At 36.1% G+C, this 13,782-nt stretch overlaps 1 protein-coding gene across 1 annotated transcript in view; it reads right to left on the reverse strand.

Annotated features, from left to right (window-relative positions):
- Nucleotides 1–9,474: 9,474 nt before the first annotated feature.
- Nucleotides 9,475–13,782, reverse strand: part of LOC113074156 (metabotropic glutamate receptor 6-like) — a 35,088-nt gene continuing 30,780 nt past the window's right edge. Inside the window, exons 10-11 of the mRNA XM_026246908.1 lie at nucleotides 13,413–13,658; nucleotides 9,475–9,593 (exon numbers count right to left, since the gene is read on the reverse strand). Coding sequence (XP_026102693.1) covers nucleotides 13,416–13,658 — 243 coding nt within the window. The 3' untranslated portion in view covers nucleotides 9,475–9,593; nucleotides 13,413–13,415. The remainder of the gene's footprint in view (nucleotides 9,594–13,412; nucleotides 13,659–13,782) is intronic.

Raw genomic sequence — 13,782 nt, forward strand, 5'->3', positions numbered from 1 at the left:
TGTTTCTCAGTCACTTTGGTACATTTCTCGAATCATCCTTGAGATTTGCAAAACAGTAAGTGCATTTCTCAAAACAACTCGTACAAATAGCAAAACACCATGGATTACCTGCAAAAGCCAGTCTCTTGCTCAAAATCCTTAGTTCATCTCTCAAAAAGAGACTGGATAGAATTCCCAGTTACACTTTTACTAGTGGTCTGACAAAAAAAAAAAAAAAATGAGTCAGTTTGGGGATCGCGATCATTTGAATCAGTTCGGGAGTTCGTAGCGGGATCGCGAATCATTTGAGTCAGTTTGGGGAACGCGAATCATTTGAGTCAGTTTGGGAGTTCGGAGCGGGTTCGCGAATCATTTGAGTCGGGAGTTCGGAGCGGGATCGCGAATTTGAATCAGTTCGGGAGTTCGGGGGGTTCGCGAATCATTTGAGTCAGATCGGGAGTTCAAAGCAGGTTTGCGAATCATTTGTGTCGGGAGTTCGGAGCGGGATCGCGAATTTGAATCAGTTCGGGAGTTCGTAGCGGGTTCGCGAATCATTTGAGTCAGATCGGGGATCGCAATCATTTGAATCAGTTCGGGAGTTCGGAGCGGGTTCGCAAATTATTTGTTCGTGGATGTTTCGACGTGGAAAGCAGTTCGGAATGGAAATATTTATATTTTATTTGTTAACAACATACTTTTCGTACCTTAAAATCAGTAAATGTTATGAACTTAGAGAACTAAGCCATATGGGGCCCTATCTTGCACCCAGCGCAATTGACTTTGTACACCGACGCATGTGTCATTCCTATTTTGCACCTGCGCAAAGCGCGTTTTTCCCTCCACAGAAGCACGTTGCTAAACTAGCGAATGAACTTGCGCTCCCTGGGCGGTTCAGCGCAAAAAAGGAGGCGTGTTCCGGCGCCAACAATCCCTGGTGCTATTTTCCTGTTCCATTAAACAATTGCGCCACTGACCAGAAAAAACCTAGTCTAAAGTCAGTGGCGCGTTGCGCATTGTTCATTATGCTATTTTAAGGGCGCATGCTTGACCATACTGTATAGCGTGCACAACGCGCATACACTTTGCTCATGTAATCTACACAGATGCAACAGTTATTTTTGCAAATCATAAATTGTTACACTTAAAAAAAATATTAACACATGAGATGACGGAAATCATTGTGGTGTGCCACGAAGATGTGAAAAATTAGGCATAAATCTAGCTTACAAATTATTCAGGCTAATTGTAGTAATTAAGGATCAGACCTGTTTGAGGTCATATATGTATATAAGGACATCTGACAAATTGGTTTGTCCGTCAAGAACCAGGAAAAAAAAAATCGATGAAACAATTGTGGCTATTTCCTCCCACGCCTGTTTAACCGACGCTATTTTGGGTGGGTTTCTCCCATCCCCATACAACACAACTTCTCTGTCTTTCACTGCTCTTACAAGAACATCAGTCTCCTCGGCTGTGAACCGCTCCTGGCGTGCGCCTGGTAAATACGCCATAATAATAGCAATCCATAATGGAACTTGCGCACCTGCTTTTAAAGGGAATGTTGGATGACGCTCTGATTGGTTTATTTCACGTTACGCCCAAACCACACCTATGAATAATGAAGCTACTTCAGACCAACCCATTTTAGATTTGCGCCGGGCGCAAGAGCCATTTATCCCGCCGGGAAAATAGCAACAGCGCCGAGACCCGCCCACAAACTTACTTGCGCTTTGCGCTTTGACACTTGCGTTTCAGATCGTTAAAATAGGGCCCATAGAGTTCAGAGCGTGATTCATTTGAGTCAGTTTCGGAGTTCAAAGCGGGTTTGCAAATCATTGAATCAATTTGGGAGTTCGGAGTATGGAGCGTGAATCATTTGAACCAGTTTGGGAGTTCGAGCGGGATCGCAAATCATTTGAGTCAGTTCTGGAGTTCAGAACGGCTTCGCGGATCATTTGAATCAGTTTGGGAGTTAGTAGCGGGATCGCGAATCATTTGAGTCAGTTTGGGGATCGCTAATCATTTGAGTCAGTTCGGGAGTTCAAAGCGGGTTCGCGAATCAGTCAGTTCAGGGTTCGCGAATCATAGCTGTATATTGATAGGCATTTTTAACTAATTTAGTAGCTAGTTCTAATTAAGTTTTCCATGCCTGTTTAGGTGTGATATGTGAACTTGTATTTTTTTGTTTTAATGATGTGCCTTTTAGTATCAAGTATATTCAAAAACTAAACTAATTCGTGCCTAAAAAGTGCAAGCATAGGCTAATGTAAAGTTACATGATGAAGTCATACTAGTGCGCATGTGCATTTTGAGTGCGTTCTTTCACTGCATTATTCGGTATATTCAAATTCATTTATGAATGCATGTGAATGATATGGAGTCAATTTAATGGCGTATATATACAAAAATTAACGTTTTGCAAAATAAAATAAAGTTGTGCAAACGAAAATTAAAGTATTGAGGAAAATAAATTTGCTTTTTGCAAACAAAAATTTAGAATTGCAAAACATAAATGAAATTAGGTCCTGTCATGATGAGCAGAGACTTTTGAGTGGATCGTTTATTTTTATTCAATAGCATTAAAACATTCATGTTTTCATTTTATTTACTTTATTAACAAATGTAGCCTATATGTATTAGCAGTGTTTGCTCAAGTTAAAGAAGTTGTTAACATGAACATATGCTGTTTATTTCTCTCGATGTGCATACTTTTATAGCATTAAAATGTGTATTGTTTCATTTGGTTAACTGCAAATGTTTGTTTAAAATCTCTCAACTTGTGGGAGGACGCCAGCGCACAGAAGCGTTCTTTGCTCACATTAGTTCAGAGTTACTGCTAGTTTTAATGTAAAGTAATGCAATTCACTTCATAAACTATAACTTTATCATTATCACATTATCACACATCATTAAAGAGGTCTACGACTCAAGTTTCATATCCATCGCAAATTCGTTTTTTATTTAACTACTGGCATAAATAAATAAATTATATTAATTGTAAGATAATTTTTTCTTTCTGGTTTAGTTTTGTCGTGGCCAAGAGGCATTAATTCTTGGGAACGTGATAATGTCGTGGCCACGAGTTCAATGAATCAGGGTGACCAGAGCAAGATTATCAGAGATTGATCAAATATTCAATATTCAAAGCAGGTTCACGAATCATTTGAGTCAGTTTGGGAGTTCGGACCGGGATCGCGAATCATTTGAGTCAGTTTGGGAGTTCAAATCGGGTTTGTAAATCATTTGAGTAATTTTGGGAGTTCGGAGTAGGGGAGAGCGGGGTCTAAACTCGAAAGTAACGTGGGACCATAGTAACAAATCGATTTTCTTGACTGAGCTGAGAAATATCAACAATGATTTCCTCATCGTTTCCCGAAGTAAGGTCCATAAAACTGTTTTCGAGTACAAAAAGTAAATTATTGAAGCGGTAATTTTTTTTATTAGTCGTGTTGTTTTTCTTGTTTCATGTGTCACAGTAATATCAATCTACAGGTTATTTAGTGCTTTAACACATCCTAAAGTTTGCATTTTCAGTTTTTTTTTATAACAGTTAGTAACAGTTGATAATTTTGTCCCACTACAGTGACAAAAAGTATTTATTTTGTTCCAGTGCAAGCTATATTGTGGATTTCTGTGTCTTGCATAATTTCTTACGAATGTTTATGTCATATTATACCAAAAGAATATGTCTGGGTGAGGTTCAGAAAGACAGACAGAGGCCTGGTTCTATCCAGATGTTTTTGAGAGGGTTTTTCTGGACATAGAGGAACATCACTCTCTCGGCAGCTGCTACATCACATTTATATTTAGGTTTTAGCCATATCTTAGCCTTTAAACCTCCACCTTTGAATTTGCAGTGTTTTCAGACGTTTTAATGCACATTTTCAATTTATGCATAAAAACAACTGGATGGAAACATAAATAGGCCTACTGTTACATTATGTTTAGAGGTTTTTTTATTATGCTAAATGTGATTAAATTGTTATATTGTGCATTCTGTAGATTTTTAAAAAAATAAAAATACATTGAAATTGACAATAAAAAATACAGTCAGGTTTTAAGACATCTGATGAAACTTAAATTTAAAAAGAAAATATGAAAATGTAATTTAATAAGTTTTTGCAAAGATAAAAGGACAAAATATGTTTGCAGTTACATATTAACAAGGTCACAATCAGGTATACTTAAGAAAAATAAGAGTAACAGAAAAAAAATCTAGCTTATATTGTTGTGTTACTTTCTTCCCGACCGATGGGGCTGAAAAGTAACAATGTGCAACTTATGTTCAAAGTGAAATTATACTTTGAACAGTCTTAGTTTTTCTACATTTCTACAAAATACCACCTGGTTTTGTTAGAATACACTTCTGAGTTACTGGCCACAGCAGAAATATATCTCTGTACAACATTATCTTTTAAAATGATGTTTTTCTGAAAAATGGTACTTTCTCTCCCCTATGGAGCGTGAATCATTTGAATCAATTCGGGAGTTCGTAGCGGGTTCGTGAATCATTTGAGTCTGTTCGGGAGTTCGGAGCGGGTTCGCGAATTATTTGAATCATTTCGGGAGTTCGTAGCGGGTTCGCGAATCATTTGAGTCCGGGAGTTCAAAGCGGGTTCGCGAATCATTTGAGTCAGTTTGGGAGTTCGATACGGGATCACGAATCATTTGAGTCAGTTCGGGAGTTCGAGTGGGTTCGCGAATCATTTGAGTCAGGTCGAGAGTTCGTAGCAGGTTCGCGAATCATCTGAGTCAGTTCGGGAGTTCGATACAGGATCACGAATCATTTGAGTCAGTTTGGGGATCGCGAATCATTTGAATCAGTTCGGGAGTTCATAGCGGGATCGCGAATCATTTGAGTCAGTTCGGGAGTTCGGAGCGGGTTCGCGAATCATTTGAGTCAGTTCGAGAGTTCGATACGGGATCACGAATCATTTGAGTCAGTTTGGGGATCGCGAATCATTTGAATCAGTTCGGGCGTTCGTAGCGGGTTCGCGAATCATTTGAGTCTGTTCGGGAGTTCGTATATATTTATATAATTTTATGTAGTTAATATCACACGAAGAGTGCCATTTCAGTTTTTCTCCAAAAATCAGCATAATTAAAATGTGATATTAAGTTACTTCAAACAATAATATAATTACAAATACAAAATGTTGCAGAATAATGTAATATATGAATGAATAATAGCCTAAAGAACCTTTGTGTCAAAAGGGTTCTTTCTTGTCATTATAGAACCTTTTTAGCATAAAAGGTTCTTTGGAGTTGAGTAAAGAACACTATGGTTCTATATAGAACCCCAATGAAGCCTTTTTTCTAAGAGTGTGTTGTCATAACGTTCACCTTGGAGATTGAAAATGTTTCTTTTTTGAGATCCCAGGAACCCAAATTCGGACCCAGAACAATAAAACCCACAGAAGAGGTGGGAGTTAAGGAGGAATCTTTATATTAGCAAACTGCAGGGAGAGGAAGAGTAGATATAAGTCATCATCTGCAAGATTAACCACTATCTGATGTGATCCGACCACCTCAGAGAAAACCAGTGTTGAGCTGCTGCAAGAGCTTTTGAAGCACAGCAGCTGTGGTCAAAGAGTTCTCGTATGTTCTGATTGGTGGATGATGATGATGAGTGGATAAAGACTAGAGCAATCAAATAGTGAGAGAGTGATCTGCTCACCTGGTTATGTTCGTGGACAGGGACGGACTGGGAATAAAACCCGGCCCAAAGCAATCGGCGCGCGGAAACTTGACAACAGTCTGTCTGCGCCATCTTTGTGTACTGTTGATTGAAACACTCAGCTTAAACACTCTGTGTACTGTCAGGTATTTTGTCTACTTCTGAGGGTGGTTTGACAAAAAAAATAAAAATAAATCTGACTTGGGGCGCTTAAAAGTAATTTAAAGTTGAGCTGGAGTGAGTGTCTTTCTCTGCTCTTGGTCTAAGCTCAACCTGAATAAACAAATTATGAAATGGATTAAAAAAAATAAAAATAAAAAACAGGTTTTATTCCAAGATAGCATGGAATAGATTATATAATCTGCTGTTATAACAGTAACTGTTATAACCTCGTCACGACGTTACCAACATTTTTTAAAGTAAAAGCACAAAATATTTCTTAATATTAGCTACTACATGTGGCATTTTATAGCTAAAATGTTGAAGTTTAGCTGTTTTAACTACTGTATTCATTAAAAATGTAGCAACCTGAATATGACTTCCTAACACCATCCCTAGCAAGTAACTCTTTCTCCTCTCATGTTCCATACTTACCGTATATTTCCGGACTTTTTTCATAGTTTGGCTGGTCCTGCGACTTATAGTCAGGCGCGACTTATTTATAAAAATTTATTTTACATGAACCAAGAGAAAACATTATCATATACAGCGGCGAAAGGGTGCTCTGCTCAGTGCTCCTGTAGTCTACCACTGAAAAAACAGACGGTAATGTTTTCTCTTGGTTCTTGGTTCTAAATAAATGCGACTTACAATCCAGTGCGATTTATATGTTTTTTTCCTCGTCATGACGTATTTTTGGACTGATGCGACTTATAGTCTGAATGAGGTGATGACTGGAGTACGGGCCGTTCTGTGATTCTCCAGATCACACAGATGGCCAGTCCGCCCCTGTATATATATATATATATATATAGATAGATAGATAGATAGATAGATAGATAGATATATAGATAGATAGATAGATAGATAGATAGATAGATAGATAGATAGATAGATAGATAGATAGATAGATAGATAGCAACCTCATTCCCTCATTCTTGTTATTAGAGAGTTTCACCTGTAGGACTATGCATATGGCACAAGGTGGCAGTGTTTGTCAAAAACGCACAGACAAGAGCGACTCGATTCACAGAACTAAAATACTTAAATTACCCAGAAATTGAAAAGGACCTTTAACTAATCTAACATTTTTGGTTGTCAGTGTAGGCACCTGCAACTGTTCAAATCTGCTATGAGACCTAAGAGATTTTTAAAATGTTCTCTGTCAAAAACAACACTAAAACAATGCAAACATTAGACATAAGCCCATATAGGCCGTTAACTCACGTTCCAGAGGCTGAAGTGCTTGGAATTTGGTTATTTTCTTCCTGAAGATGATGATGATTCTAAAATAATTAGTAAAATTGATGACTAGAGAAATACTATTATAAAATGTTATATGTTATTATATGAGCACTATTACCCGGCTGAATCTCTCATTTAATACAATGAAAATACGTAATTTCAATTCTTTTATTCTATTCCTTTGCACAAAACTTGAACTTCTCGTAGCCCCTGAATTTAAAGGCCAGTAAATGTGTCATAATTCCATATTTCTGACTGATGGCTGATTGATGTGTGAGCAGCTGATCATTTTGTGGTGAATGTTCACTCTGTCAAGTCTTTCAGTCTCTCTATAGAAACCCTATGTTTAGACTCCTATTGCCCCATCATCAGATGTCATCATTTCTTCACCTCCAGTAGACGAGTCTGTCATCTAGGTCTAGTGTTACTGTAAGGCATTCAGACTGTAAGTAAACTGTGCTGGACATGGCCTAATGGTTCATCTGGTGTGAACACAGAGAAAAAGAGATCATATGTTGTAAAATAAAAAAATATTCACCATCTTTACAGGAGGAATGGAGTTTATTTTTTTATTTTTTTACCTAAATACTGTCACTCATAATTTGAACACTTATGTAAAAAGGGACAGAATGATTATCTTTAATAGAAATTAATATTTATACCCAAGTAAAGTGTTTTTGTGCATTCTATGTGGCAATGCAATAGTAGTGCATGCAAAATGCATGAGAACTTGGACCATTATGTGTTAACATACATTCAAATAAGGGAATCGTTCTCTAGTGTTACAAGAAAGAACTATACTGAGATCTGACTTGATAGTTGTAAAGGAAGTTCACCCAAATAATGAAATGTCATTATTTTCCATGCTATTGCAATGAATTGGAAGCTTTCAAGTTCCAAAAAGGATTCAAAAGCAACATAAATGTACCATAAAATATAAAAGGAGTCCATTTGAATTGTGCATTAAATCTTTTGTAGATCATTATGTTATTATTCACCGTGTGCTGTTACTAAAACTGTGAGTGATGAATCAGTGAGTTGGACTAAACTTCAACCAATCATTAAGATTTGGTAAAATGAGTATTTGCATATGGATTCTCCTTTTGTTTTAAGGGTTTAATGATACAATGTTCATTTTGGATACACTTACTCAGAGAGCCTTTGCAAAATATACAGAAAACACATTATAGACCTTCATAAGCAAAGAAAACAATGATCATTTATTTTGTTCTCAGGGATGCGTGGAAAGCACACACAACCATATATATTTTCTTTTCTATGTATCAAACATTGCTGCAGGGCTTTACTGAATGGTTTTTGGAAACAGAAACACTGAAAGATTCAGAAAACAATGAGTTTTATTCACAGCACGGTGTCCCACTGTTTTAATTTCTTGTAGGAACTATTGTGGCAAAGCTTTCTTACCAACAGCACTCCGTTTAAATCTTACCATCAACACTTAGTTTTAATTACAATTGATCACTTTGCTCTTTCTATTATTGATTGTACCAGTCAACATCAATACTTCTTCAAATATGACATCTTTATAGACACAGCCAGTGTTGTAGAGTTGCATTATGAACTCAGCAGAATATATGGACATCCTCAAACACTAATGTAACAAAAAATAGAAAATAGAAAGACATAAACTTACATTTCTGTAACGTGATGTTAGCAAAACACAGCAGTCATGTTACATATGTAAAATAATAAGACTTTTCAGATAGAGTTTCCATGCATATTTTCAGTCTCGGAAAACACACAAAATAATACTTACATCCATTTAACCTTCTGGAAATTCCTCTACTTAAAATGTTAAACAAGTTAAACTGTACACGATTCTTTAACATGGTGCATTCTGGATGTTGTATTGATATTTAGTTCTTACAGGTTTCTTTATAAAAGCACCCACATATCTTTGGCCAAAGAGATCAATCATGGACATTAGATAAACAAATACATTATTTGAAAAAATAAATAAATAGAAGAGCTAATTAATAACACCTAGTTAGAATAATTTAAATTAATATTAGATACATAAGATGCACAAAGCTATCAAATACTCAACTGACTCTAAATAGTGTCTAATAAATTCTGAAATAAAAATGTGTATTTTGAGCTGATAAAGCAATGGCTTTGCTGAACTGTTAAAGGTGAGGAGAGTTTTTCTTCAGGGTCAGTCAAGATCTTTAATTTTATTAATTTTTTTTTTACTTGGTCAGTGCAAAAGTCCAAAAGTGCACCGCTGTAAATTTCTCATGCTAAAACCTTATCGCATTGTGCTATCCGCAAAGATCCTCTGGATGAGAAAAGCTTTCGGACACATTCTATCTATGATGCGCTTTCAAGTGTTTGACAAAGATGCTCAATAAAGTATTTTCTGTTCGCAGTGTTAGCGATTCGTCTTTCACAGTCAGTAACATCGGCTTTATTAACGTCCTCACCTGGCATCTCAAAATACAACACAGCAAAACTCTCCCTTTGATACTGTTCCTCAGTGATTTGAGATCCACACAGATGTTCCAAGGGGCACCTGTAAGTACAAAGACAGATCTGTGAATATGAGAAACTCAGCAACACTCAGCAAAAAAGTAGGTTGGTAGGTTGCACTTTAAAGGGATGCTACAAAGACTGTACATCAAAAAAGAGACAAACTGTCTGCAAAAAAAAAAAAAAAAAAAAAAAAACATAAACAGCCCCAAACCAACCAGCAAAGATTGCCTTGTTAGTATGATTCTGTTTGCAGATACTGCAAATAAACCAGCAAAAAAAGCATTTTTCACTGTTGATGGCCAATAGATATATAAATAGAATGATAGCTATAGATGGATAGCTAAAAAGTAAGTGAGAATGATAGACAGACAGACAGATAGATAGATAGAGAGATAGATAGATGTAAGCAACACCCACGGATGATAGATTGGTGTTTCCTTTGAATAGAGCCTTGCTGTTTTTTTATTTTGTTTGCTTTTTATTTTTATCACGCTGCTGAATGCTCCTTCGACAAGAAAACACACGCAAATGGTTCTTGTGGTAGAAGTGGGTGTTTTTCCTTTACTACTCAAGCCCTTAAGGGTTTTGGTCAAATTTCCCATGAATGCAGCATTTTCTATTGAAGGCAAATACAGTCTTCTCACGGTTACATCAATAGATGGCAGTTATGATTTGACATCATTTTTGATAGCAGTAAGGGAATACTATCAAAACCTTGCTTCAGGCAGAGGAAATATGACATTTGTATGATGTATAAAAACACTACATTTATAATGATATGCCTTTTAAAATCACGTTTTGCGAGGGGTCAACGGAGGTAGTCTGAATGAGGTTATTTTAATGAAAAAAAATGATGTACCTTTTTTTTTCAGTGCAAATGATACATTCTTTTCACTTCCAAAAAAAGAGTTTTTCACCGTATATTGAGGGGGAACTTACTATTAACCAGTTAATATGTTTTTGAGTCTTTTACCATTAAAATAACAATCATTTAACAAATGGAAAAAGTTTATGAAAACTACTTTAACTTATTCACAAGAACAGTAAAAGACACAAGAGACTGTACGTGTCTATACAATGAGGGCAGATGCCTTTTTGTCCAGTATGATTTACCCTGTACTGGCATGAGAAACTGTCTGTCTGCATGTAGCCGGGGGTAAAATTCTGTTTTTAAGGGCGCAGGAGCGATAGGGCAAATGTGAGAGCATGCTAACTCTTCTCTTCAGGGATCAACGCAGATAACAACACACAGATCACTGTTTATTACTGTCAATCAACTGTCAAACTGATGATTTGTGCTAGCGTTTGTTTCTGAAAAGACTGAACGCACAGTTCAGCACTATATGGTGCTTTGGGGTCAGTGAAGTTACCAATCTGCTCTTGTACTGTTAAAGAAATACCATTATATGTAAGCAGCTTTAAAATGTAAATCATATCTAATATTAACCCTCTGTGAAGCTACATGTGTATAATCTAATGGGATTTCAATAGACAAACAACCATTCAAAGGTTTTGGGTCAGCATGATTATTATTATTTTTTAAGGAAATTTATATTTTTATTCAGCAAGGATGCACAAAATTTTTAAAAAGTGACAGCAATGACATTTATAATGTTACAAAAGATTTCTATTTCAAATTAATGCTGCTATTTATAACTTTCTATGCATCAAATTTAATTACAGTTTCTCTAAAATATTGGAATAATGGTTGCTGTAAATTCAGCTTTGCATAACATGAATAAATAAATGTAAAAATATATTAAAATAGAACACGTATATCTTACTGAACCATAATGTTGAATGATATATCCACTAATTAAATAAAAAAGAAAGGTCACCAGGGCTAGTTGTCACATGGCAAAATGACATACGCTTTTAGTAACTACAAGGGGAAGAGGAAAATAGCATTCAAAATATATAACAGAATCATTTAGCATTTGTTTTATTAATACATTCATTCATACAATAATCATATTCGCTGCACGTCTATCCAAATGCTTTCCATAATTTATTTTCTGCTTCCAGTTTCTTCGCTTGTGCACCCAAATATTGTTCCAGCGCAGAGAAATATCCATATCAACAAGCATCATTTCAAGAATTTTGTGCAGGCTTAGTGAATTTTTGCTTCCAAAAGCTCAGTAATAAGGAAGTAATGAGATGTGCTGCTTCAAACTGCATGTATTGAGGAGCAAATGTGTGCTGCAGAGATAGAGAACAAGTGCAAAATAAACCCAAAAGCAGTTCACTGCCATTTAAAAGAAGGAGAGAGAGAGGGAGATGTTATGGATATCAAAATGTAAAGGGGGCAGTCAATACAACTCACGTAAAAGGATTCAGGACACCTTGAGTTCCCTAACAATCCCATATTGGAAGCTTTGAAGACAGTTTATTTCAATGAAATATATTACAGAGCAGTATTTCTTAGTAGATCTCCGGCTATAAGTCATTAGAGGGCATAAAAGTTCACAAGAGCAAGTTTCAGCAAATATGACTTCACAGCAGAAACCAAACACAGCATAAAAGAAAATGCTAGGTTGTTGTGGGTAGTTGGCAGCTTTGCTAGTATTAAAGTGTTCTGAATGTTTAAGTGCATTGCTATGCAGTTTATTGGTTGTTGTGCTAGATGGCTTCTAGTTACAACATTATAATATTGTAGTCTCTAGATATGCCTCATGCAACTTTCAAAACTGTTTTCTGGAGTTTTTGACTACTGAAAGTTATGTTCGAAAAGTCATTCTTTAGCTGAACAATTGGTACCGTATACTGTTAAACAATAGAATGCACTGTACTTTTATTCCTCATGGCCTCATTTTATTCCTGTCACAATAATGGCACATCACATGTAATGTCATTCAATATGGCACTACCCAAGACTCAGGACCTCAGACGTCACGCCCACAAACTGATGGCTGAACGTCTGATGCATATGGGACACAAAAGTGGAAACAACGAGCGCTTATCAGGATCAACCAAATGCTGGATTTTCAAAAGTATGTGAAATATTTCATGTTTGCCGCATAGAATCTTTAAAATATGTCAGAGAGATTTGCACACCGGTCTGTTATTGTTGCGACATTTCCACGCCTCAAAACATGACGCAGAACAAAACAAACTGGGATTGGTTGTTTGACATGTCAGTCAAACGGCCTCGGCCAATGAAAGCTGCCATGAATTCCAGACCTTCAGCCTAAAGGACACTTCCCTGACTAAAGTCTTGGTTTTGTTTTCTTTTTACCATTTTTTTATCTAAAAATCTGATCACTTAAATTAAAAATCCAAAGAGGTTCTTCTATTATTTGCAGGGTTATATAAAATAATAATAATAAATAAATAAAATAAAAATATTAGATGAAAAACAAACTTATTTCAGGTAATTTATTATTATTATTATTATTTTTTTAGCTTAACTTGAATTACTAAAATAAACAATTAGAAATAAAATAAATAAAGGCTAAAACTCAAGTAAAACTAAAACCGATATAAAAATTAATTTTATCTGATTGCTTAAAGTAATAAAATAAAATAAAAAGGTTCTTCATGCAGGGTTATTATCATTAACTAAAACAAATATTAAAACAAACATTTAAAAGTTATTTCAGTTAGTTGTCAAGGAATATGTTTTTATATGTAAAATGTATATAAGCTAATAATTCTAAATAGTAACTTAAAACTATAATAGTGTGAATAATACTTAAATAATACTGCTCCGGAGGGCATCAACTGTAAAACCTTTCTGGTTCTGATTGGAGGCTTTATTTTTAAAAGGGTGATTTTGACGGGTTGATTTATTTGTAGCATTCTTCTAGATTTTAATGGTATCTCAGGAGATTCAGGACAGACTCCTGAGAGTGGCTGTTACCTGCTATTGCGTCCTGTCTGGCTCGATCTTGGTCCCTCCGTTCTGCTTGTCATTGATGGATTTCTGCGAGAGGCGTGAGGACATGGTGGCGGCTTGGACAACAGCCTTAAAGCTGCGCTTGCGCTTCTGCACGTTCTGCTCCGGGTGCAAGATGATGACGTAGACTTTTGGTATGTAGAGCATCCCCAGAGACACAGAGGCACTCAGACTCATGGAGACGGTCAGCGTCGTCGTCTGGATGAACATCTACATCAAAACGCAGGAAATAAAAGGTCAAGAGTTACAGATCAAAAGATCATCAGAATCATCTCAGATCTTCGCAGGATATGTTAGAGTGAAAATCTGATGCTACACCCCAAAATAATATAAA

This window comes from Carassius auratus, unplaced genomic scaffold (assembly GCF_003368295.1).
Source record: "Carassius auratus strain Wakin unplaced genomic scaffold, ASM336829v1 scaf_tig00013767, whole genome shotgun sequence".
Taxonomy (NCBI): Eukaryota; Metazoa; Chordata; class Actinopteri; order Cypriniformes; family Cyprinidae; genus Carassius; species Carassius auratus.